The sequence below is a fragment of the Corvus hawaiiensis genome, chromosome 1 (assembly GCF_020740725.1).
Source record: "Corvus hawaiiensis isolate bCorHaw1 chromosome 1, bCorHaw1.pri.cur, whole genome shotgun sequence".
NCBI lineage: Eukaryota > Metazoa > Chordata > Aves > Passeriformes > Corvidae > Corvus > Corvus hawaiiensis.
In genome coordinates this window covers 37,682,291-37,707,819 of record NC_063213.1, presented here as the reverse complement: position 1 = coordinate 37,707,819, position 25,529 = coordinate 37,682,291, and the positions used below count along the sequence as shown (strand labels likewise).

The following is a 25,529-nucleotide window of genomic DNA, read 5'->3' as shown; positions in this document are numbered from 1 at the left end:
TTAGAGATGTTTCTGTTTGAAAAATCTAGTCTCCTTAAAATCAGTGGGACTGTTTGCAGAAGCACTTCTGGCTTTTGTGGTGTGAACCTTAGGGAAATAGATCCAAACAGTCCCCATTGTTCCAGTTCATTGTTGCGAGTGCTTCAACAGAAGCAGGGCTGAATCAGGGGGTGACCCTGCAAGGTTCTGAACACCATATGTCAAGTGTTGTTGAAATCTTGACTCTTTGCGCCCTTAAAAAGAGACATTTCAGCACTCCTGTTAGCTAGGGCCAATATATTGGATGCTAAAATACTAGGGCTTTTAGATGTAATTTTAATGTACTTTCTTGCTTATTTTACCCCTCTTTACTTTAAAGGTGCACAACTACTGGTTAAACCACTGGTTATGGAAAATGGAGTTGAAAATATTTATCTAGTTGGAGCTTCCCACTTAAGACTGTTGCTCGGAGCTGAAACTGTAGGTTTGGTGAAGGAATGCAGTGATAACTCAATGAGAACTTTTACATACAGCAGTAGAAAAACTTTCAAAGATTTTGCAGGTAAGCAATTGTAGGAATCTTTGTCATTGCAAAGTAGAGACTAAAGATTATGAGCAATTGTGCTGCTAAATCTCCTATGGTCTTTTCTGTTCCTTGGAATGGTAACTGTGAACAGCAAGACCAAGCCATGAAAAAAATACTTGTTTTTAGCTGTGGAAATCCAGGTCATATAATGAATTTTGTTTTCTTTCACATGGCTTTAGTTTTTTGCTTGTCTTTTCCTTTATGCTTTTCTATGCTCCAAATAGTCTCTTACTTGTATGAAAGATTTTCTTGGAAAATAAGACAAGACAAAGAGCTGATAAACATGATTTTATGATTAACAATCCATGTTATGAATTAATGTAGCAATTTAATTTCTGTGAGCCAGTTTTGAGGTTTATTATCTTATAATTAGCTGGAAAAAATAGAAACATTTTTCTCTGTTACATGTACACATCAAACAAACAATAATTAACACTACAGACGCATTCAGTGGAATTTGGGCATGATTAGTGGAATCGTTTCTTTTCCTCTCTTACTTTGTGAAGGTGCCAACACAGGAACATTTCCTTTTAAATGTGTTGCTTGTAAGGTATTTAACCCCCCTACAGTGGCAGAACTCATTTTTTGCTCTGCAGGTAAATATTGGAGTTCCAGCTTGGTGTTGCTAATACTTTTAATGTGGCTGTTTGAGTGATGCCTTTCACCACATTTTCAATATCAAGGTTCTTGGGTCTGCCTGAAACAATTTGAACTTTTGTTGTTCAGTGCCAGTTTTGCTCAACACCACTGCTGTGTGCAATAACTGTTGCAGTGTCTTTACTTTTGTGGCCTTGTTTTCCTGAAATTAGGAAGCCTTCAGAAGAATGGTCAGTTGCAAAAGCGCCACTTCCATTTCTTTCATGCCTTTACATTATTAATGCAAATCTGACACAAATTCCCCTGTTGACAGAATCTCTAGGATTAGCTGGAATTCCAGCTGCTGTAAATATAGTTTTGGCTGTATCCATTGGTATTTTTTCTTTTTAAAGGCACAAATCTAATTTTAGTTTTGTCGAGGTGCAGTCAGAGAAATTGTCACCTACAAAAGAAACTCTGCCATCTATGTTGTCTTGACAGTATTTCTGTTTGCCCAATTTAACTAATACTTTGTTGTTATTCTTTGTATTAGAGTTTTGTTGATATTTTAGCTTCTTACTTAGTGTATTTAGGGCAATCCCTATAGTTTCATATTCCTAAGGGGAAAAAATAGTAATTTATTTTTTATCTCCAGGAAATCAGACTCGTGTTTCCATGATGATAAATTCATGGGGTTGACATAGGTTTGTTGCTGTAATTTTTTTTCTGTTTCTGGTTTTTTCTTTGTAGTTATTTGCTGCCAGGGTTGTATTCCTGTGCTGCACCATTTCATACAACCTTCTTTTTTATCTAGATGACAATCACAATTTCCTTACAATGGCAGAATGTCAGTACATCATCAAACATGAACTTGAAAATTTGAGAGCTAAAAATGAAAAAATGATCCCTGGATATCCTCAGGCAAAGCTGTACCCAGGGAAATCAATTGGTAAGCAGTGTAGTTTGTTGCCTCTAACTCACTGTGTTGATGTAGGATAGTATTCATGGTGGAAAAAAAGTAATTTTCCTTTAATGAAGAGAAATCCTTCAGACATTCAAGTCCCACTATTTTTAACCAACTTTGTTTTTTCACTGGTTCAGTAATAGGAGAAAAGGCAATGGATGCACAATACAAGGAGAAATTCTGATTAGGTATCAAGAAAATATTTTTCACAACAGGGTAATCAAACATTTGATCTGGGATTTAAAGAGATTATTGGTAACTCTGTCCTGGGAGACTTCTAGATCCTTTCTAGACAAGGTCCTGAGCAGCCCAATTTAAGCCACACCTACCTTGAGCAGGTAGCTGGACCTGATTACTTCCAGAGGGCCTTCTATCCTGAGTTGTTCTGTGAGGCTGAGGCTCTGGTCTCTTCAGCTGGGTAGTTTTTGCACATGTTGATGTTATTGATTAGTTTTAATTAGTACCAAAAATATTAATTTTTAAATTACATGATTATATACTTGGATTGTCTCTGTAAAAAAATACTGGAATGAGTAACAGTGCTCCAGAGTTATACATTTCGTAATATGAAGGAAGTTTTATTTCATTTATTTGGTTTCACTGATTCTCCTCTTTGCTTCAAGGGCTCTTCCTTTTCATGGGAGAAAGAAGCAATGAGAGCTGGTGCTATTTTTATGGTAGCTGGAACTAGTTTGTTGGCAGAGATGCTACAGATTCTTAGGAGAATGTATCTTAATAATTGTATGTCCTTTTATAAACAGTATCTTCATTCATTAGTGTTGGTCATCAAAGGAGATCTGTGTATATTAGTGGTTCAAAACGTGTAAATAAATGTAGATGTCAGATGAGTTTACATTGGTAATTTTTTTATATAGCCAAGGTATTTTTCTAGTCATGTCAAGCAGATGATGATGGGAAATAGTAAAGTACTGTCACACTTCCAGTGCCTCCCTGTTTTTTTAATTTATTTTCTTTTTTCCGTGGTTGTAACTTCAGAGCAGTTTGTTTATCCACACACGTTGTATTGCTTTCCATAACAAAGTTAAATACAGATTGTGGAATATGTAGTTTGTTTGCAATGAACATGTGATGTAATTTATGAATTAGTGTAAACTGATGTTTAAAAGGTTTTTTTGTATCTTTCCTATAATCAATACAATTATGGCTTTGTGGCTATCCCCACAAAGCTACATATGGCACTTCAGTCCTGACCTGTAGCACTTTTTGCTATTGAAGCTGCATCTGGTTATATTGCAAAGCTATGGAGTAGTTACTAGATGTAAAAAGGTTGCTCTTTCTCTTCCAGTGGACAGCACAGTATTTGCAGGAATAGGTATAACTGCTCTCTATAATTTTTAGCTAACATGAGACAATTTTTTTAGGATTTGAGTACTAGATCTATTTCAAAGGAGCTTTAGGCTTGCTAAGCACACAGTGTAACCTGTTTGCTTATGTCAACTTCACTGTCCTTTGAAGGAGTGTAAGGTATCTATTTCTTTTCTCTTCTAGTGAGAAGATTATTGACCAGTGGTATTCTTGTTCAGATTTTCCCTCTGCATGATAGAGAAGAGTTGAAAAAGCTTCGTCACAGATGGTATGGCCGAGTGAAAGTTGGTTATCAACCTTTAGGTATGTGAACAGCATTTGCACTGTGGTCATGCAATGGAGTCGTGAAATTAGACCACTGCTGTTTTACCATTTGGACAAGTTTTTCCTCTTCTAGTGTTTCCTGTGTGACCTCCTGAAATGGTTCTAGACTTGCAAAATTGGTGGTTCCAGAGTCTGCAGATTTGGTGTCTGTGAACTTCCATGTAACAGCAGTCTGCACATCACAAATTCTCCCCACCAATCAGTAAAGCAGGAATGGTACAAGCCAAGACTGTTTTTTCAGACTGACTCTTGACAAGCTCCCATGTGTTTGGAAATCCCAAAGCTTTTTTGTGTTGTAGGTGTGTCAAAAGTGTATTTACAACTGTTTGTTTTATATTCATTGTCTGAATGAAGACTGTATGTTGTTGCATGCCAGCATCACTTGAATGTATTTTAGACACTGAATAATCTTAAAATGATTATAATTTTTAGTCTGGCCATGTGGAAAGTTAAGTTCTAAACTCTAAACCTGTAAATGTCATTTAAAAATAAGAAACTAAGCGTTTGGAAGCTTGCCTGATTTTAAGTCTCTCAGTCTTGCAGTTGCTTGAGGTTCTTTCCTGAGCCTGCAGGAAGTTAAAAGATCTGGCTTGATATGCCTCCCACAGAGTATTGTGTTAGGAGCCTTATTGTGTGCTGGTCTTTTGTTTATGTGAGAAAGGGGTTTTTTTGGACTGACACTGAATCCTTACAAAATTTTGAAGTAAATCCCAGGTACCTGTTAAGTATGTACAAATTTAGGGATGTCGTTCATGTTGGATGCTTGGAGTGTGAAGTCATGCTAATGACCTACACTTGAATGTATTTGTTAATGACTTTTTGATTGACAGGGATGTTGGAGTGCTGATCTGTTTACCTTTCCTTCTTGCTTTCAGAGACTTTTGTGTGGTTGACAATTGTAAGCTTCTGCTGTAGTGTTTTGTAAGCTGTAAGAATATTCTGGTATTGCATGTCAGGTTTTTTTGTGGTAGCGTGTTACAGAGGTAATACACTGCAGTAGTGTATTTACAGTGTCAGTTCAGAGGCCATGCTTCTGTGGCTGTTTTGTTAAGCTGGTGAATGCAGAGCAGTGGCATACAAGCAATCTGGTCTTCCAAGCAGGTGAAGATAAGAGATTTCAGCATTCCCAACTCTGTTTGATAGGCATTTCTATATCTAATCACTTCTAGATTATATGAATAATAATCCTATTTTTTTGTTGTTGTTGTTATTACTAAGATAAGTGCGATGTCTTCTTGGAGGTAATACATCTGTCATGAAATATATCCATTACTAATGCACTTTCCAAGTCTCTGTAGCAGACGAACTTAGTGAGTACAGGAAGTATTTCATGTATCAGTTGTCTGTTGAAGAGAGTTATCTCAACCTGATTATTCTCTCTGACATGTTTTAAGATTTAAGATTTTGATACACCTGACCATCTATTCCTTTAGTTCCTTGAGGGTTGTCAAAGCACAGCTAGCTTTTTTTCCCTGGGCAAGATGAGACAAATTTGTTTTCCAGGAGTGCATATGCCAGTGCGATTTTTCAGAAGCTGGGTGTCACTTGCTGTTAAAAGTTTGGTTTTTATTACATCAGATGTCTTCCATGCCGTTCATTGATCAATTCTGTGTTCAAGAATGATAGTGTTTTCTCTTTGGTTGGTTTTTTTTCTTTTTCTTTTTCTTTTTCTTTTTTTTTTTTTTTTTTTTTTTTTGTTTGTTTTGTTTTGTTTTCTGTTTGTCTGGATAGCTGATGTTGATATAGTAGTTATTGAGGTATTTGACTTCCTTACCATCTGAATGGTATGGTTCTGTGTGTATATATGTAACGTAAAAAAAATTCAGATAACCATCTGACTTTCTGGAATAAGGGTGAAGGAAGAAAGAAGAAGCAATGATATTCATTGTGTTATTTAGAAGAAAAAAATTCTGGCCAATGGAAAGTTACAAGTTCATGTAAGGTCAAGTTTGATATTGTACTGACTTCTCTGTTAAGTGTAGTCTTAATTGATTAATTTCTTTCTGCAGATGACATACGCTGCTACTTTGGCGAAACCATTGCTCTCTACTTTGGCTTCTTGGAATACTTCACATTTGCTTTGATTCCAATGGCTGTCATTGGGATTCCTTATTACGTGTTTGCATGGGAAGACTATGACAAATACGTCATGTTTGCCACATTCAACCTCCTGTGGTCCACTGTGATACTGGAGGTTTGGAAGCGGATCTGCACCATCCTGACGTATCGCTGGGGGACGCTGCTGATGAAACGACAGTTTGAGGAACCAAGACCAGGCTTCCATGGTGTGCTGGGTATCAATCCTGTCACTGGCAGGGAGGAGCCAGTGTACTCAAGTCTTAAGAGGCAATTACGGATTTACCTGGTGTCCTTACCATTTGTGTGCCTTTGCCTCTACTTCTCACTGTATGTGATGATGATTTACTTTGACTTAGAGCAGTGGGCTCTGGATTATCACAAAGAGAATGAGTCTAACTTCAGCAGCTTGATGCTGTATGTGCCCAGTATCATCTATGCTGTTGTGATTGAAATTATGAACCGTATCTATCGGTATGCTGCTGAATTCTTGACATCATGGGGTAAGAGAGTTGTTCATTCTTCTTCCTTCAAGTTAGAATCCCACATACTTAGAATTTGTTTCTTTGTAGAATACATTACTGTGAGCTCTTGTTCAACAGAATGCTAAAGAAATTTCCCAAAGTAGGTTCTTGCTGTGGGGTAAAAGAGATGGCCTTTTAAACTTCTTATATTTTGGGTGTTCTGAGATTGCAGTTTCATATTTGGTTTAATTTGGTCTGAGTCTGACATGCCATCAGAACGGGTGATCCTGCCTTTGGTGCAGATGTTCCCCCTCCCTGATTTAGCTCTTTGTCTGGCTGTATCGGCCATAGTGCTGACAAAAGAGGTGAGGGGAGAGCTCAGAGGTGTACGGATAGCAGGAAGGGCTGTCCTGGCCAGTTGCACCCACAATCTGGCTTTGCTGAGTGTGTTTTAGTCTGCTGTACATCTGTGCAGAGGCACTGAGATTACAGAACCAAATCTAAACCCAAGAACTAAATGTCACATGAGAGTGTTTATGTATGCTACATATATAACAAAGACTGGGATTTCACATCCCTATCAAAATGTGATTCTCTGGGCACTCTTAGAAGAGGAGGAATGTTCTAACAGATTACCTTTTTTTTCCCCCTTGTGTGTGTGACTGATTTAACAGATTAGGCCTTGTGTTTTGTAACCTAGCATAAGGACAGTGAAATGCTAGTATTTATTTTGAATTTTAGCACTTCTACAGACATGTGAAGTCACTTTCAGACAAAGTTAATAGATTAAGCTAATGGACAATTAACTGCTTCGTGTCACTCCATATGGCATTGATTTCCAGGACAGAATCCAGATTACTAAAGCTGGAGACACAGAAAATTAACAGAAGAAAGATAAAGCAAAAGGGAGATTGATGCAAAGACAGAATAAGAAGAGGTGTTGAAGTGGGGGCTGGTTATGCTTGCCAAAATGATTTGCTCAGCAGATTCAACCTGACAGCCATGGTAGTAAAAGCAAGCAATTTCTTGATTTGTTTGTGACTGTTCAAGGTTTTTATTTAAATAATGATTTTTAAATTCATATCTAGGGCTCAGTTGGCTGTTTTGTTTCACTGTGTTTTACTGTACAGCAAGAAAAAGCATTTCTGTGAACTACCCAGTTATGTTGGTCTGATAGACTGAAATGTCTTTAGCCGGCAACTGAAGGGGGTTTTTTAATCCAGACTTTTTTTGGTTTTAAGCTGATGTTTCATATTCAGCAGAGACAGTACTTATGTAACCTGCTACACTGACAGCTTGTGCCTTTTCTGAGCTATCTGATATGTTTATGCTGCCATGCTCTGAATAGGCTGAAGAGCTCATCTGGCTGTCCTACCTTCCTTCCCACCTGGCCTATTTTCAGATAATATCTGACTTCAGCAGCTGAAGTGACAAAGCATGGGAAACAATCTGGGGTATTTTAAGCACCCCTTTTGCACCCACTTATCATGAAAGCTGATTGTATTGTGAAAGCTAAAAGTAAAAATTGCATTCAGTCACTTGAGTGTTATTTTCCACATGTCAGGCCTTACTTCATGCTCCTGTCAGAGTAGAACTCTGCTGTTTTGTCCTGAATGAGGTCCATAGGTGATGGTGTCTCCTTTCAGCCTTGTTGACACAACACGTGCTCGTGTACTGCCTTCTCAGTTACTGCTTAGCCAGGGCTTTAAAGGTACAATCTGACAAAATAGCAGGAAGAAATTGAAAATCACCACTTCCCTTTTCTCCCCTCTAGTAAACCAGCCTTCCTGAAACATGAGGTTCTGACAGTGTATTTTGAATGAACTGAAAATCTCAGTTAAAATGAATAATGCATCTGTTGAACTTCATGTAATCTAGTCTTGCTTTACAGTCTTACGTAAATTCCTTGGAGAGGGATGGGAGTATTTCTCAGAACATTTACTGGTTTTGAATCAAATTTGCAATTGTTACTTTTTGGTATATATTCCCATTAGTCTTGCATTAGTTTTCAGCCAAAGAGCAATCAATAATTAGACACATTTTGTTAAGTCTAAAGAGTGATGGATGTTTTTTCTTCTATAAAATAGCTCTTCAGAGTTAAGAAATATATAAAAGGAAAAGTAGAAAAAATACTGGAGTTGTAGTCAAAAATGTGTTTGATAATATTGTGCATCAAATTAGCTTTATAGATTAAGTGAGGTATTGGTACAGTATACATTCATTTTACCATAAAGTGTTGGAATAATACAAACTATTAGATAAGTAATTTTCATGCAGAGTAAAAGTGTCTGTTTGCCCTTTGGAGAGCAATGTCTAGTACATGATAGGAGCTTGTGCTGTTTACTAATTAATAATTTTGTTGCTATTTTAGAAAATCACAGGCTGGAATCTTCATATCAGAACCATTTAATTCTGAAGGTTTTAGTAGTAAGTATATCATATAAGCAGCTTTTAAGATTATTTAAAAAGACAGGTTGTGCTGTGTTTTATTAGTGCTTTCCTAGCATTACCGCAGTGACCCACAGTTTTGCTCAAGGCCAAATAGTAGCACAAATATCAGAGTAAAGAAGATTTCTATTATGGTTGCAGTAACTGCTAGACTGTTTTAGATGCCTCTTTTATAGTGGAGAGTTGGCTTTTTATTTGTATTGATTTGTTCTTTCATTAGGATGCTGTATATATAAGTTTCTGTTAATTGGTGTGGTCCTGTCTTCAACTGAGAACTATTCCATTCAATTTTTGCACGATTTTATGGTAAACCATATTTTTAAAAGTTCATGTATTAACTTCCACCTATACTAATGTTCAGACAACTAGTTAGAGGAACCTGAAAATACCTGTCCATCAGTCTGCCCCTGTGCAGTTCATAGCATATACTGATCTATTTAGTTTACCATATCTTCTTGTTTCCTTTTTGAAAAGATTATTTAAGTTTCTTCCTTCTTTATTTTCTCTATTTCCTTAGAGTTCCTTCCTTATTTCCTTCACCATGTTTTTTTTGTGTGTGTGTGTTTATTTGGGGTTTGTTTGTTTTGTTTTGTTCTGTGATATTTTTTGTGTTAAATCTCTGTGTTACTCATCTGTTACTGGTTGATTAAAAAAATTGTGAAATGTCAAGTGTTAGTTCCCCCCAGTTTTCGTTCTCAGTCTGTGAGAGGCTCTCTGCACTCCCAGTATTTATCTGCGTTGTCCATGAGCTCCAAAACAGGAGCTGCAGCACTGTTAGCAAGTAGGAAACTTCAGAGTTTGATTGTGATTTTTCAAGTACAGTACTGTGATTATGTGTCATTTTAGAAGTAGGAAATATTTCTCTTGGCCATAAAACCTTTTGAAATGATTAAATATAAAGCACAACTAACATATATAAAGGAACATTTTTACAGATTGAGAGATATATCATCCAACATGTATATTTTTGTAATACAATAATATTTTATATATTATATTATTAATATATAAAATGTTATATATTATAATAAATATGTTGATAAAGTAGTTATTTAAAAATTAATTGATCTAAATTAAGATCAATATGTCCTTTTTATAGTGTTATCTCTGGAGAAATTGCCAAAAAAATGAAAGTTAAGTAGAAGGTGATACATTTTTAATGTCCACATTTCGTAATTCAGTTGTAGTTCTCTTTGTACACTTTACTTTAGGAAAGCATTAAGCTTGAGTGAAAAACTTAGTAAGACCAATATTGAAAATACGTTTTTCCTGACCTAAGGTTTGAAAATGGTAAAGAAAACTTTAATGGAGAGTTTACGTCTTCATGGAAACCATTTAGTCAGAACAGCTGTTAAGTTAGATGATAATTCTGCATCTGAACTTTTGCTTGAGTACTAAAACCAAATATTTTTATTTGCAGTTCAACTTCTTAAATTGTTTTGCATCTCTGTTCTACATTGCCTTTGTGTTGTTTGATATGAAGCTTTTGAGGCAGGTGAGTTCCAAGAACATCTTAAGAATGTTGATGAATCTAGGAAAATAATGGATTGATTGAAAGACTTTAGTATTTAATAGTTATTCCAAAACATAAACTTGGCAATTAATATATTTCACCCATATTTTCTTAGAAATCCAGCTTCCATGTTTCAGTTTCCCTAACATTATTGCAGAATAATAACAGAGTAATTCTTTCTCTCTGTATAAATGAGGAAATGCTTTCAAATAAATTTGATTATTCTCTCACACAGATGAGACTGGGAAATTTTCATTTCCTCTTTATTTCCTTTTATGTTAGAAAATGTTCTTCTCTGTAGTGTTTCTAATGAGAGACTCTTGAGGATAGGGTTGTGATTAAGTTTATGACTACAGTGAGGATCTGAGAATAAATAAAAGCAAAAATAATTTGTAGTTATTTTAAATCAACTTTCTCACTCAAATGCATGAAAATTACGTATAAGGAAAATATTTTTGCTCTAAACATAATGAGCAGTACAAGAACTTCAGCTCAAGACCTCTGTTACTCTGAAGTGATCTCTAGCAAAACACTTGACATATATATACCGGACATAACACTTGAGACGTTTCCTGTAGTTTCAGGTAAAATCAGGAAATAAAAAACATAGAAAAAAATTCAGTCTTTAGCTCTGTGATTGCCATTGGTATATATTAAATATGCATTACCCTTCATTGTACTTGGTGTACTGTTTCCAAGATACATACAGATACACAAAATATTTAGACTACTAACTCCTAATTAGTTCTTTTCAGCACACAGCAGAGGATGAGAACTAGATCATCTGTACTTTTCATATGCTATTGCTAGGTTTGTTAGGCTGGCCTTTTCTTCATAGTATAGTAACTTAGAGTGGTACAAGAGCACACAGAATTGCAAATGATCATAGGTTCATCACAGTTCTATTTTTTTTTTTTTTTTTTTTTTTAAACTTAAGAGCTTGGCCACTTTGCTGATAACTTCGCAGATCCTCAACCAGTTTGCAGAATCCTTGCTTCCTTACTGGCTTCAGAAGAGATACAACAGGAGGATGAAGAAACGCATGTGTTCCCAGAAAACTGATAGGGATCTGTCAATAGCTGAACAGGTCAACATGGAGAAAGAAATGGGAACCTATTTGGTATGTTGTACTACTGTAAAAGAGTTAAAACTTTTCTGGGCTGTAGTTGACAGAGGCATCAGCTAAGGCAAACAAATATTTTTGGCTGTCTGGCCTGGCAGCTTATTTTCAGCTTCATCAGCTTTGCTGGTAGCTGTTTATGCAGCTTTATGGTATCCTGGATCAAGTAGTGGACACAGTGCAGGATCCCAGAATGAAGGGAAGGAATGAACAGAATGAAGGGGAAGGAGTGAACAGCTCTTATCTGGAGCTACCTAACCCCATATCACTGGAAAGAAGTATTTGTGCAATATGCCCTTCATCTCCAAGGGCAACCCAAAGGCTGCCGGGATGAGTAGGATGGCACAGGGCAGATGGAAATTTTCTGTTTTGATTTGGTGTTGCAGTGGTGCTAGTTTAAACAGTCAGTTAAACTAGAGCCTGAGAGAGAGAGCACTTATGTCTGGATGGGGCCAGAAATGGAGGATAGAAGAAACCAGCTCTTCAAAACAATACTCTTGCTGGAAGCTCTTGTCTCTTGAAACCACAGGTTTGGTATTCACTGTCTTCTTGGTTCTGTTCTTGACCACCTCCTACGCAGTATAATTTTTAATTGTATTTAGCAGATTTCATGCAATTCATTACTTAAAATTCTGAAGAAATTAACACAGTGGACATCAATGTGTATGTTAAGGCCTTACAGACTGGCTGACAACTTGATCAGATGCTGCAAGCAGAGTCACAGGAGTCTTAATACTGTATGATTTATGTTTTTGCAGAGTAAGAAGTACATGTAGATAGTGTACCTTTCATGTAAAAGGTAGACATTAGCAGTTTGAAATTTGATAATAATGCCCTATCAGATTCCTCTCTTCCTGCATGAAGTGCCATGAAGTGGGAAAAGGAGAAAGAACTATCACCTTTACAATTTAAAAACTGTACAAATGTGTTCTTGTGTGAAGGTTGGAGGGAGATAGATTTAGACAGCCTGTCTGCCTTGCAGTGCAGAACACAGCAGAAGTCCCTGCGTTAGTGTCTGAACTGGTAAATCAGCACAGTCCAGCACAACACCTGCACATCTGCCAGCACAGCTCCCAAAGTTGTGTGTCAGCATCAGGCCTGACCAAATAAGCTCTGCCTCTTAGAGCTGAGCTGACTCCTGCTTCTCAGCTGTCACATACAAAGCCAGTTTGGTGTCTGAGTAACATTGCCCAGTGCTTCTTGTGCAGAGCTGGATCAAATGAATCTGCACCTGTTGTACTGTTGTGCCCTGAACAGTTTTTCATGGGAACCCAAGAGGTCAGTTGTAGAGTTAGGACTTTGCCTTGCATGTGTCCACTGCTAGCCTCAGTTTCAGTTCTAAGTACTGTGTACTCAAAGCCCAATTTTATATTCAGTCTAAAGATTATTGTTTTGCTGTGCTTGTCGATAAATGATATCAGACCGCTGATTTGTTTGCAAGCAGTAAGCTGTCAGCAGGCAAGAATATTTCTAAAATTAAAACTGTCACAAGGGGGAACCATTTGACTGTTTAGTAACTGAGGAGTCTTGACAGAATTCTGTGTTTCAGGCTCTTTTCTTTTGTTTTCCTTCCTTCTTTCATATATTCTTTAACATTGAATTTTCTATTCTTTTTGTCCTCATTCTTGCTTACTTTTCAAATATCCAGCCCTTAACCCTGTTTAAGATCTAAAAACATCCTGCAATAATTTTTTAATTATTATTTTTCTAATTTCTGCTTCACTCCTCTAGTTAATTTTTCCCTGAATTTCTTCCTTGGTTTTGTTTCCTTGATGCCGTAGCTGATCTCATGATTGCCAGTTGCGCAGTTACACATTTCTTTAACATCGTCTTAGACTCCTGTCTTCCTACACAAAGTTTCATAAATTGAGTAGGAGAAAAATAAATACTTACTTAGTTCATACTCTGTTATTCTAAAAGCCAGTAGGTATTGGGCAAGGAAATGAGAAGAAAAGTGTGGGAAGCAGTGGGAATACTGTGCAGTTACCAGAAGGAGGAGCCCAAAGGAAAGCTCTCTCTCTGCCTGCAACGATTGTCTGAGAAAGTGATAACAGTAACAGATGTGTGGCTGCCATTCCAGTGAGCGTTCCTGCAAATGTCCCTGAGGAAGACCTTAGCAAAATTTAGAGTTTGTACAAAACGTTTCTGACGAAAAAATCTTAATGGCTTTAAAAGTTAGGTAGCTCTTCCTGGTCTGGCCTGCAGATTGGTTTCTGAGACCCAACTAGTGTGCAACTTTAAAACGAGTTCAAGTGAAAAATGGAATTAATGAGTATCCCATATTGATTTCTGAGCTTGCAGGGTTCTACTGCCTCTCTCTGTTTCCTAGGGGAAAAAAGCACACGATGCTGGAGAGGGCAGTCAGTTTAATGGCTGTGATGGGCAAAAAAGAGTAGGTAACTGTATCAGATGATCCTTGGAGCCAAACCCACTTTTATGTGGTTCTTGTAATAATTTCAGTTACTGTCAAGTCTTCATGATTTCAGTTTTGAGAGAGGACAATACGTGTGTCTGTGTTAATACAAGATAGCTAGATCCCAGTCTAACTTTTTTGTTGTATTTCACCATTCTTTGCTTATGAACACTTTCTCTTTAAAAGTGATTAGTTTGGTTTTTCATTAAAAAATTGCTGCAGTTGTAGCAAACTATTATTAATACTACAAAACTAATATGCAGATATATGATCACCTACATGTGAATACTTAATCAGCACTTAAGTACCCATGTTCTTCATTTAAAGATCAGGTGACAGACCTGTTGGGATTTGTTAAATAGGTTTTTTTGTTTGCACTAATTGTTCCTTTGAGATGTCAGTGCTGCCTTGTAGATTTCAGCCTTCAAGTGGGCCACTAACTCTGTCCTACCGGTTTGGAAATAAACAAGCAGAAATACCAGAAACGAGTTGCCTATCTACCAACCTACCATTCTGGTTGGATCTTTCATGGACAGTCTGAAATGCTAGGTCTTCTATTGCCACAGTGCTTTCAGGAGAATGTTGTGCCAGTTTAAATGCATGGTGCTGTTTTTCTGTTCCTCACTGTTCCTTCTGTTACTGTTTAACTGAGATACTCAGGAACATTGATAAGTTGAGACATACATAAACAGTAAGAATGTGTTTATACAGTTACTTCATGTAATAAGGATAGGAAGTGAGACTTGCAGAAAATTCATTGGGCAAAAGGAAAACCCTGGGCCTCTCCTTGTAAGAAGTTTTTAGTGACTGAATAATTCCAAATGAATTATATTTTTTAAAAAAATTGTCATTGTTTACTATCAGCAGTCATTTCCAAACAACAGATTTGGGATGAGGAAACATATTTGCAACTGTAGTATGATTTCTGTATTTCTTTTTTTTTTTTTTTTTTTTTTTTGGTAGCTTACAGTTGTTCTGTTTGCTCTATTTTTCAGGGTACTTTTGATGATTACCTGGAGTTGTTCCTACAGTTTGGCTATGTGAGTCTTTTCTCGTGTGTTTATCCACTGGCAGCTGTCTTTGCAGTGTTAAACAACATCACAGAGATATACTCTGATGCCTTAAAGATGTGTAGAGTTTACAAGCGTCCATTTGCAGAACCCACAGCGAATATTGGTGTTTGGCAGGTAATTTTTGTGTCTTTTTTTCCTATTCATTTGTTTAAAAGAGGTTTCAACAACAGTATGAAAGCTTTATGTTTGTCCCATGAGCCACTTTAAAGTTCAGTAGGTACTTTGTTCTCTTCAATGCCCTGGCATATCATCTATCCAAATATATATCCCAATGATATTTTTGGTGGGGTTTTTGACCACATTTCTTTCAGTTGCCTTGGAAAAGGAAGCATATATTTTCTTTAGTTCTTGTATGTGTATTGTACTCCTGTTACAACTTCAACAAAGCAAAGCTTCCAGATATTGCCCAGTATTCTTTATAGCCAGTGTATTTTGGAAATAGTAACTTCTGATGCAATCTCAGAAGCATGGAGCTCAGCAGGGGTTTCAAGAGAAGTGGAAGAATAGGTAAGTAGTTGGATTCCTAAGCCAGGCTAGTGGCCTGTGCTGCTGTGGTTACTGGTACTCAAGCTGACTAATTTTAAAATAATCCGGATCTGTGAGCAGGAGCTGGCACTTTCTGCACAGCCTGAACACTGTAGTCTATCTAAACAATTTCATGATAATAGGACTGGGTTAAGCATTTTCTGTCCTCAGTTGTTTGTCCATGCAATCATGCTGCCACCAGCTATTTTGGGGCCTGTCGAGTGTGCTGCATCAGTGAACTGATCCTGACCAGAGTTTTCTGAAGTGACTAAGTTGCATCCAGAAACGTTGGCATTCCATAATAGCAGCGGCTTGATAAGGGAGTGTGAGGTTGGTTGGGGGACCTTTCTAGGGGATGATCCATATTATAATTTTATTTTAAAAGTTTTGTAGCATTGCATAATGGAGATAAAGGGCACAATGGATTATTTAATTTGAAGGGTTTGTAAATGTTATCAAATGAAGCAAACGAGAAGTGAGAAATGAAATAATGAAACCTCAAGTAAAACATACAGTAAAAACATGCAAACCAAGGGTCCTGAGCAGTGTTCATTAGACACATATTAATGAAGTGGACTTAAAGGTGAAGTCTTCTAATAATATGTCATTAAAATGTGTGAATTATAATCTGCTTGCATTTTAACATGGGATGTACTTTCTCAGTCCAGATCTATGCTGCCAACTTCTTAATGGCATAGCTGCATTGACCAGTCATGTAACCACCAGAATAATCAGGCTGTGGTCGTAAGTCACAAGCATAGCTGCAGGTATATTAATAGCATTTAGTTTTGCTGGAATAGTTTGTTTCAATCAAGAGAGTAGGCTGAAAAATTATTACTGGTACAGTAATTTTATTTTATGGTGTAATTTTTTAGCTAATAGCAGAAATGAATTTGCTTTGTGAATTAAAAATAATAACTAAATTTTCAAGTCATCCATTTCATATGGGAAATTAGAGCATTTGCTGGAAGATTTCTGTTAAAGGAATACTGGAATTATTTCATCAGGTGAACTGAGTCACTAGTTTCTTGTCAAGGAGAAAGCTATTTCTGCTAATTCATTGTGACAGTTGCTACAATTCTGTGTCAGTCTTTCTCATTCCAGACAGGACCTTGGAATAAGTAACCATTATATTGCAAATGTAATTGTTAAGCTGTATTAATATTTTCAGACATTTTGTGGGACCTCTGTAGGCAAGAGGTTCTTAGACTTGTGCTGTTGCATGTGTTTAAATGTAAGTCTTTCAACAAATCTCAAGTGGTTGTGATTTTAAAAGGCATTCTGAACCATTCTTACCTTTTCCTCTTACTTTGCATTCAGACCGAACCTTCAAAACCAGTGTTACGACTATTAGTTCCTCTTGGAATTTTGCAGTTTTTCCTTTATCCTGAAATAAATTTGTTTAGGAGTACAACTGTAGGTGAGTGTGTACTCTTTTATGTGTTCAGGTTACAACCTTGTTGTGGTCTTGTCAAGTCTGGACTGCTTGCCAAACAAGTCTTACGCTATAGAATTCAAAAGATGAAGGAAAATAAAAAGTTAAACTAATGGGTCTTCTGAGGCTTTAATGAAGAGAGGGGTACTGTCCAGAGCAATTCAGGGACCAGTAAGTTAGAGGTAATGGTCATAACTGTAAATATATTTGTGTTTTATTTCAGTTGGCCTTTGAAACTATGAGTGTAATATCAGTTGTTACTAATTGTATACTGATTGGAATGTCTCCACAAGTGGATGCCCTTTTCCCAGACTCAAAAATGGACCTTGTTCTGACTGTGGCATTGGTGGAGGTAAGTCTGCCTTCAAACAATGCATGTTGTAGCAAATAATATAAACATCAGTGAAAATGATCTTATATTAGAAGGAAATTAATATTTCCTTATCAAAGAAGTGTTTCAAAATCTTTTTTGATTTCTTTTGCTTCTGTGTTTTCATTTACTGTGAATGCTGTTGCCATACTTTCCCATGCATTCCCAAGATACTGTGTATTTGTTTCTTCATGTACTTCAAGTATTTAGTAGGGCTATTTCAAGAAGCAAAATAATCACATTTTTGTGAACTGTTTATTTCTCTGCTTGGGTTGTGACCCTGGCATATCTTAAAAAGACTTCCTACATAATCTTTATGGACATATCCTGTAGGGCTTATCTGAAACAACTGTGTGTCAGGACTGTAAATAATAGTGATTGTAACAGCATTTGGGTTTAATCTTTTTCTAATTCCATATAGTAAGCACATCAGTGTCATTCCTTTTCAGACATGGCCGGGATGACTGTGGGCATTTTACATAACTGAAATTGCAGGCCTTTGCCTTTATAAATCTTTGCTTCAGGGCTTTCTTGTATTGCATTGCCTTGACTTTTACCATTTTTCTATTTTAGCTTTTAGGAACTGGATTGCTTTTCTCATGGCAAAAGGTCTGGATTGTGTATGTGTGATTACTAAAGTGCACCACCTTACAGAGGTGCATCTGGAGCATATATTTCTTTGTTGTTCTTTTTACAGGTATTAGGTGTTATGCAATGAATTATGAGCTTGCTTTGGGTTTTATTTTCCAAACCTTAAGGTTTGCAGAGTTAACTGTAAATATGAGTCATGTCAACTGGTTTGCTGGAGACTACAGGCAGCCTGATGCACTCTTCTATTATGCATGTGTGAATATTTACATTAACCTCAGTGAGGTATTTTAATATAAAACTGATTTAGCAAATTAAATGTAATTACATAGCTCATTACTGGACAACATATTTAGAGAGATGATATTGTGAAAATTGGATGAGTAAATGTAAGCAGTATGGATTTCTGGCAGCTTAGAGATGGGGCTGTTTTTGCCTTTGCTTGCTGTGTGTTATCCTTTTTTCTGTTTAAATGTGACGCTTGCTATTTGATCTCTAGGCAGACCTCTGTTTCTTGGTAGACCAAAGGAGAATACCAGCATTTTTATCTAAATTTAAATTTTGCTTATATGCAACCCTTTAGGGAACAGGAATTGCAGCATAATAATTGGGTATCTCTTGGAACTCCTGAACATTGTAGCTCAAATAAATGCTGTGGAAAGGGAGGTTCAGAAAACAAAGGGAAGAAGGTTTGGAGGGAAAGGGTGAGTTAGTACTGAGGGGAGGAGAAGGGAAAAATGTTATCTTATGTAGAGAAGCAACTTCGGGGAAGACCACCAATCTATAATTAATGTAGTATGAAAGGACTGTTGGAGGCTAATGCTGGATGAGCCAGAGGAAATGAAAGGTAATAATTTGGTTAAAGAAAAGTCAACTTTTCTCTAATTATTCTGCTTAATTAAAAAAACCCAAAACAACCAAACAACAAAACTACAAGCCATAATGCACTGGTCAGAAAAGGTCTATTTTAAAAAGTTTTAATCAAAAGTGTCCAGTATGCTTGATGATTTTAAATATGCTAGTTTGATTTTTTTTTTTTTGGTGATTGTTTTTCTTTTATTGTCAGCTATTTATTGTCTGAGAAAAAACATATACAAAACCAACATTGTGGGTCTTACAGTATGTTTCTGGAGCATAATAAGCCATGTGATTTTTTTGGAATGTCATTGGTTATAAACAGTTCCAAAACTACTCAATCTGAAATGTAAGACTTCTGCAGTTTCCATAAAGACACTCTTTCAGTACATTTTAAACAGTATTAAACGACTCCACATGTGTGGGGTTTCGGGGGTTTTTTGTTTGTTTGTTTTAGTCTTTTAAAGAGATGGAGAATAGTTCAGGTCATACAATACTGCGAAAAGTTTCATAACACAAATTTTTAACTTTCTGGAGTCCAAAAGAGTTCTCCAAAGTGAAACACATTTTATACAGAAATTTAATTTTAAAAAACTATATGAAAATGAACACAGCAAACAGGAGTTTTATTTCTGTTGAAAATTGTTTCAGTTGTGTTGACAGCTAAGCGTGTTCTGAGTTACAGAAATTTTTTTATCAGAGGTTCTGTTGTACATATTTCAGGTTAAAACATTGATTACAAAAGGTTGAAAGAAAAAGGAGGATTACTGAATGCTGTGGGGCTATGAACAGCAGCAGTATAGATTTATGTTAACTTCAAGAGACAGGGATATTTTTGCTTTGCTTCCTGTGTATTTACTCCTGTCTTACCTGTTACACTGGGACTTTCTTTTATCTGGTGCCTGATGAAACAGATCAGGGAGTTGATGTGGGAGAAACTGTCTGACCCAGTTCACTAGGGAGCAGGGCAGAACAGCGGTGTGTGGAAGACACGCAGTAGTGCCGTGGTAGGTTTGTGCTGGATTAAATTTGTGGGACTTCTGCACTACTGAGCCTTTCTCCTTAAAGTACCAATTTACAGAAAGATCTCTGAACTATGAAAGGAGCACAGATCTCATGTATTGGCAGTATTCCCATGTACCTCTACGCTATTTAATGATTGAACTCTGCATTTCAGTTGTAAAGAAATATTCAGGAACAGAATATAATATAAACTTCTAGGACAAACCTGGTGCATCTGGAGTACATCAGTGTCAAGGTAGAAAAACATTTAGATGTGAAATTTTCAGATAGAAAAGATAGAAAAGATCAGCTAGTAGAGATTCGGAAAAACATGATACAGGTGAGTTATTTTCTGATGTTTGCTGCAGGTGAGGATGAGCATTTCACAGTGTGTTTTATGCTATTTTGACAGCATCTTGACAGCCAGTTTGAGAATGTTAAGAGAGAAATTTCTTTGAGTTGGCTATGTGTATTTTCACATGTTCTATTGATGGGGTAACCTACTTAAATCTTAGCTGTCTTTAAGTATTTTAATCAGTTCTAAGTAACTGAGACTCCAGTTGAGTATTTATATATCTGTTTGATGCAAAACTAAACAGGAAAGCACTGTTGCTGTCAAAGCCAAGCATGGGTATTTGCGATGTCCTGATTTTTTTTTTTTTTTCCAAAAAATGCTAGTGCTTTTTAATAATAGTACTAATACTCTTCAAATGGAAACAGTTTATATGGCAACATTTAACACCTCCCACTGCTGAAGTAACAAAGAACTGTGTGTGATATTCTTATGAGCATTCTGTACCCAGCCCCTACCAATTTATGCAAAATATTTCCTTTTTCATTAACAACTCTTAACTCTAATGCTGTCTACATTTTTGGTGGGAATATGTATAGTGTGAGAAATGTAAATGCTAACTAGAATACCACAGAATAAAATATTAACAATTTCAAAATAACAGAAAGCATTAAAATAGTATAATAATATTTTTTAAAGTATTAAGCCAGTGATTTTTTTTTTTTTTTGAACAATTGACCTATTTTCATCAATTCAACATCTGCTTCCATGGCAACATGATTTGAACCAGGAGTAGAATGATGAAACTCCCCTCTTTTACTTATGGATGGGTGCTAACTGAGTGCAGCCAGTGCAGTTTTCAAACAAAAAAAAATAGCTGAATGCCCTTAAAGCAGGAAACAATAAATCCTTATTAACATAATTTAAAAATAGTTGTATCACATAGTGTGTTTAGTTATTCAGACTTCACCATAGACACATAATTCTGGTGTGAATTTGGGTGCAAAGGAGGACATTCCAAGCACGTGTCTGTGCTTGTGTGAAACTGTTCCAATCACTTCTGACTGCCTACACTGATTTGAACCAAAAAAAAGGAAATAGCTCTGAAGAAACTCGGTGAATAGTTAGGGAAGTAGGTTAAAACAAGTGTAACCTTAATTCTGCAGTGCTTTTTAAAATTTTTCTTGCAAAAATTGTTGACAAAGAGTTTTGTTCCTGATGACTGTTTCTTTTTAGTGTGGATTCTGGTAAGTTTAAGGAATGCTAATTAAATCAGTGTTGGGACTACTCTGAAAGTTGAGTTCAAGAAATCAGTTGTATGTACAACTCTTAAGCAGTGATTTTTGCTTTTAACAGTACATCAGTAGTGGTGTTTTGAAGCAGTAGCTGTGAAGTTCACTCATCATGAATGTGTCCTAGCCTCCAAAAGCAACGCGTGTATCCAGCCCTGAAGTGTGTACTAAGTAATAGGAAGCTTTTTTGCAGAAGTGCACTAAGCCTGGATGCTCTATGTTACATTGAGGCATTTGGGAATTAGCTTGGAAATACTAAGTAGTAATGAAGGTCCTTCTTGATAAAATCTGACATTATGATCTAGGAATGCAATTTTGGGAAGAATGTAATCAGCTCTGCTATAGATGAAAATGAGGACCTTTGCATAGAAACATGGCTGGTGTGTTTGTAGTAAACATAGTATAAACAGTTGCTCTGTGTTGATTTAATTTCATGGTGTCCTTATAAGGACATAGATCTTCCTGAGCATCATAGAAAAATCTATATTGAAAAGTTGCTTCTGTAAGAAGTATGGAGTGGAATAAAGTAATCCTTTCTTAAGCTTTGTTTTTTCTGGGTGAGAGAGCTGATGGTCCATTTATAAAAGGCTGGAAAGCAGGAATCATAGCATGTCAATAAAGCTGATTGAAAATCAAAGTGATTGAGAGTTGCCTGGTATACAATGTTTCTTTAGAATTCCATTTTATTAAGTGTATTTTTTCATCAAAGGCCTCCTGGTATAGAGTAGAAGCTCTTTGATCTTCTGCTGAAAAATCTTGTTGTAATGGTCCCAAGACTCAGTGAGCTCAACAGTAAGCCTGACAGTTTTTTCTGAAATGATGTGCCAGAGAAACTGGGAAAAACTAGAGTCAAGCAGTTTGAATTCTAGTAGATGACAAGGTATATTTATCGTCTAATTCTAGGCATCATTGTACTTTGCATTCTACACAAACTTGAAAATTAGTAAACATTGCATCCGGAGTACAGTTGAGGATCTTTTGAATCCACTTTCTTAGCAGAAGCAATTTTAGGTGGATTGTTATGTCAAAATTCAAGTATTTTGCCTTTTTTTTCCCTTTAAAATTTCTTAAATGTTTTGCAGCAGATTTCAGTGCAATCTGTTTTCTCCTGATAAAGCTGGGTAATTTTGTTTTTTACGAAACAGTTCTAGTTGAATTACTTCCTCACAGTAATGTACACGACTCCATTCTGGCCAGCTGGAAATGAGGCATGGTCCTGCACGGTATAGCGTTCCGCATGTGTGAAGCAAGTAGCTTTGTTCCTGTAGAACTCATGAGTTTGGGATTTAGAAGATATGCTAAATATACATTTATGTAAGGACCAATTTTAATAGGAAAAGAACTGGGAAAAAGTGCAGAAAAATAGGCTGCATCAGCGTACACACGTATAAATCCTTTGATAGTGTTGGAGTTATAGAAGCGCAAAGATTGAAGCACAATAGCTGTGCATAAAGCAGTGTTTTTGCTTAATTATTTCTGTGTTATTGCCAGGCACTAATGTAGCATATAGGAGCTGCAGAGTTTCACATATGGGATCAAAGAGCAGTATATGTTGGAAGGGACCTCTGGAGATTATTTGCCCAAACCTGCTGAAAGCAGAACCCTGGATTAAGTTCTTCATGTCCTTATCAAGATAAGCTAAGACTTGAACACTTCCAGTGAGAGGAAGGCACCCACTTTGCTGGGCAGCCTGGTCCACTGTTTAATTGTTCTCCTGGCAAATAATAGGGGTTTTTTCTTATGGGAAGAAAAAAAATTGTCTGGTGCAAGTTGGTAGCTCATGACTTCTTGTTCTTTTGCTGTGCATCTTTGTGAAGAGGATGCCTCTGGATTCTTGAAAACTACCTGTTAGGCATTGGAAGAATGTGATTAGATCTCACCCACCCTCCCAAGCCTTCTCTTATCTGAGTGTAACAAACTGAGTTTCTTCAACCTGTGTTCCTATGTCAGGTTCTTCAACTCCGTACATGGCTCTCCAGCAGGCTCCCTCCAAGTTTTCAGTCTCTGCTTTCCAAGTTGCCAGTGCCACTTAAAAAAAAAAAAAGTGTTTTTAATGTATGCTTATCCCCTTAAGTCTTTCTGCTAATTGCAGTGTGTATTCTTTCTTTTGTCTTCAATCTATTTGCTCTTTAATCAGAGAAAATAATTTCTGGGAGTGTTAGGCAACACTTCTAACTTTCTTACTGCTGAATTTTTTTTGGCAACAGGCTTGAGGTATTTCTCTTTCCATGTGTTCTTTTCTGTGGTAATGTGTTTTTTCCATACTGACATACATGCATGTGTATATACTAGATTTATAAATTGAGTAGTTTGTCAGTTTTCGGGTATAGCTGCAAAGCAGAGTCCTTAGTGGTAAATATTTGATGTGTGGTTTCAATTTCTTCCTAATAGTTGAATGTATATGAAAAAATACTTGAAAAATACCTATCATGAGTAAATATTAATTAGGGGGTTACTTATAAATCTGTTTTTCAAAAATGTTTCATGGTAGGGTACAAACCTTACTGTCAGCTTTACAGTTCATTTTTTGGAAAATTTAATTCCTCTAGTATTTTATTTCAGTGAAACAGATATCCTAGCCGAGACCTATCTATGCTTGCACTTGTGGTGAAAATGGGAAAACATAGGAAAATGGAAAAATGAGCTTTATGCAAATTGTGTAATTATTTGGTTCATTGTTGTATACATACATAAAATAATTCTTCAGCATTACTAATTCTGAATATTAAAAAAGTCAATCCAAAACACTAGTGATTTCAATTAACATATTGTTGTTCTAGAATACCTCTACCTCAGCTGCAAACATTTACTTAATATATACATATACATAAGAAATCATATCTAAAAGCCCTCCTTTGAAAATCTAATATATGTATGTTTATATTTTTAATACAACACAAAATAGTAATTTGATTTTTTTATTCTCTGCTACACAAGTAACCCACTGCAATTTAGTTTATTCCTAGGATTGAAATTGTGAGACATAAAAATAGTTTGCTATTTTAACGTCAAGCTGAAACCCTGGCAAAAAAATAACCGGTAGTTGCTGAATAGCCTTGGTGTAAGACTTAATGAAAGCTTCTAAAGCTATAAAGACTTACATAAAGCCTATAAGACTAAGTCCAAAGACTTAACAAATTCTACTGGTTCTATATTTTACTCTTTGGCAACATTTTAAGAGTGAAAATGAACTCAAATATCAGTGCATTTTATATTCATATTACTTTGCAAAAGATTCTTGAAATCTTTAATATGAAGTGAAGAAATATTTTAGATAAGTTACTCTTCTGAGTTACAGGAACAGATTGTTCTCAGGGGTTTTTTTTCTCACCTTTCAGACATGGGGAAAGATTTATGGATTTGTCTGTATAAAATTTTCTAAATGTTTGCTGCTTCAAGAAGCCTCCTGGAACCATATCAATGAGGTTAAAAAGAAATACCAGTTTTGCTGGTTGTACATTGCTACAGATTGTCTATTTGCAAAATCAGAATTTATCACAGATCTTTTTATTGCCATCTACTGGTTCTTTTGAGATACTCTTTCTGATTTAGTGTTAATTTTTTTGGTCACTTTGAATAATAAAGCTTAATGCCAAAAGTGTGTCAGAATGAAAACAAACACTAAAAGATTCAAAGATCCAAGTAAGTTGTGTTCCACAGCTTTCTGCTAGTACAAAAATGAAAATACATGTTAACATCTATGCTTAAATTATCCAGTGGATTTTTGAAAGTCTCAGAGCCTAAAACAGTATTTTTCCATTTTCCTATTTGTGAGTAATTTTCATTTGTTCCTCCTTATTTTCTGCTCTTTACTCAAACCCTTCCATTTTCAGGTTCTCAATTTGCTGTTTGAAATTGAAAAATAATCACACAGATGAATGAATTGTGCTCTTCCAACCGTGTACAAACACTGAAATATGTTAAATATGTGGGCATGTATGTAATGTGTAGGACAGCAAGAAACCAAGGTATTGCATCAGGTTTTTCAACCCTGATAGCTGGAATGTGTTGATGTATTTTACTACTGTGTCTGCCCCAACTGGAGCATTTTCACAGTAATGTTAGTTCCTTGCTGACACAATTCAGAATGTGATTTTTGTCTTCTTTAAAGAAGACAGTGTGCAAAGGATGGCTGAGCTAGGTCAGATCAGAGGTCTTTATAGGCCAGGATCCTTTCTGTGGCAGAGGCCAAGGGGGAGAGTAAATTAGTACAGCCAAATATATAGTCATGCTCTTTCAAAATTAATTCCCAGAATCTGATGATTTACAATGCAACCTGTCTTGTAACTGAAAATTATCTGTCCAGAG

General features: G+C 36.2%; 1 protein-coding gene across 4 annotated transcripts in view; it reads left to right on the top strand.

Moving 5' to 3' along the window:
• The window catches only part of ANO10 (anoctamin 10), a 123,359-nt gene that overhangs the window by 4,096 nt on the left and 93,734 nt on the right, over positions 1 to 25,529 (top strand). For all 4 annotated transcript variants that reach the window (XM_048301105.1, XM_048301123.1, XM_048301114.1 and 1 more), the window contains 9 exons: positions 359 to 541; positions 1,956 to 2,090; positions 3,615 to 3,734; positions 5,765 to 6,334; positions 8,667 to 8,722; positions 10,164 to 10,238; positions 11,194 to 11,376; positions 14,785 to 14,976; positions 17,046 to 17,174. In XM_048301105.1, coding sequence (XP_048157062.1) covers positions 359 to 541; positions 1,956 to 2,090; positions 3,615 to 3,734; positions 5,765 to 6,334; positions 8,667 to 8,722; positions 10,164 to 10,238; positions 11,194 to 11,376; positions 14,785 to 14,976; positions 17,046 to 17,174 — 1,643 coding nt within the window. The remainder of the gene's footprint in view (positions 1 to 358; positions 542 to 1,955; positions 2,091 to 3,614; positions 3,735 to 5,764; positions 6,335 to 8,666; positions 8,723 to 10,163; positions 10,239 to 11,193; positions 11,377 to 14,784; positions 14,977 to 17,045; positions 17,175 to 25,529) is intronic.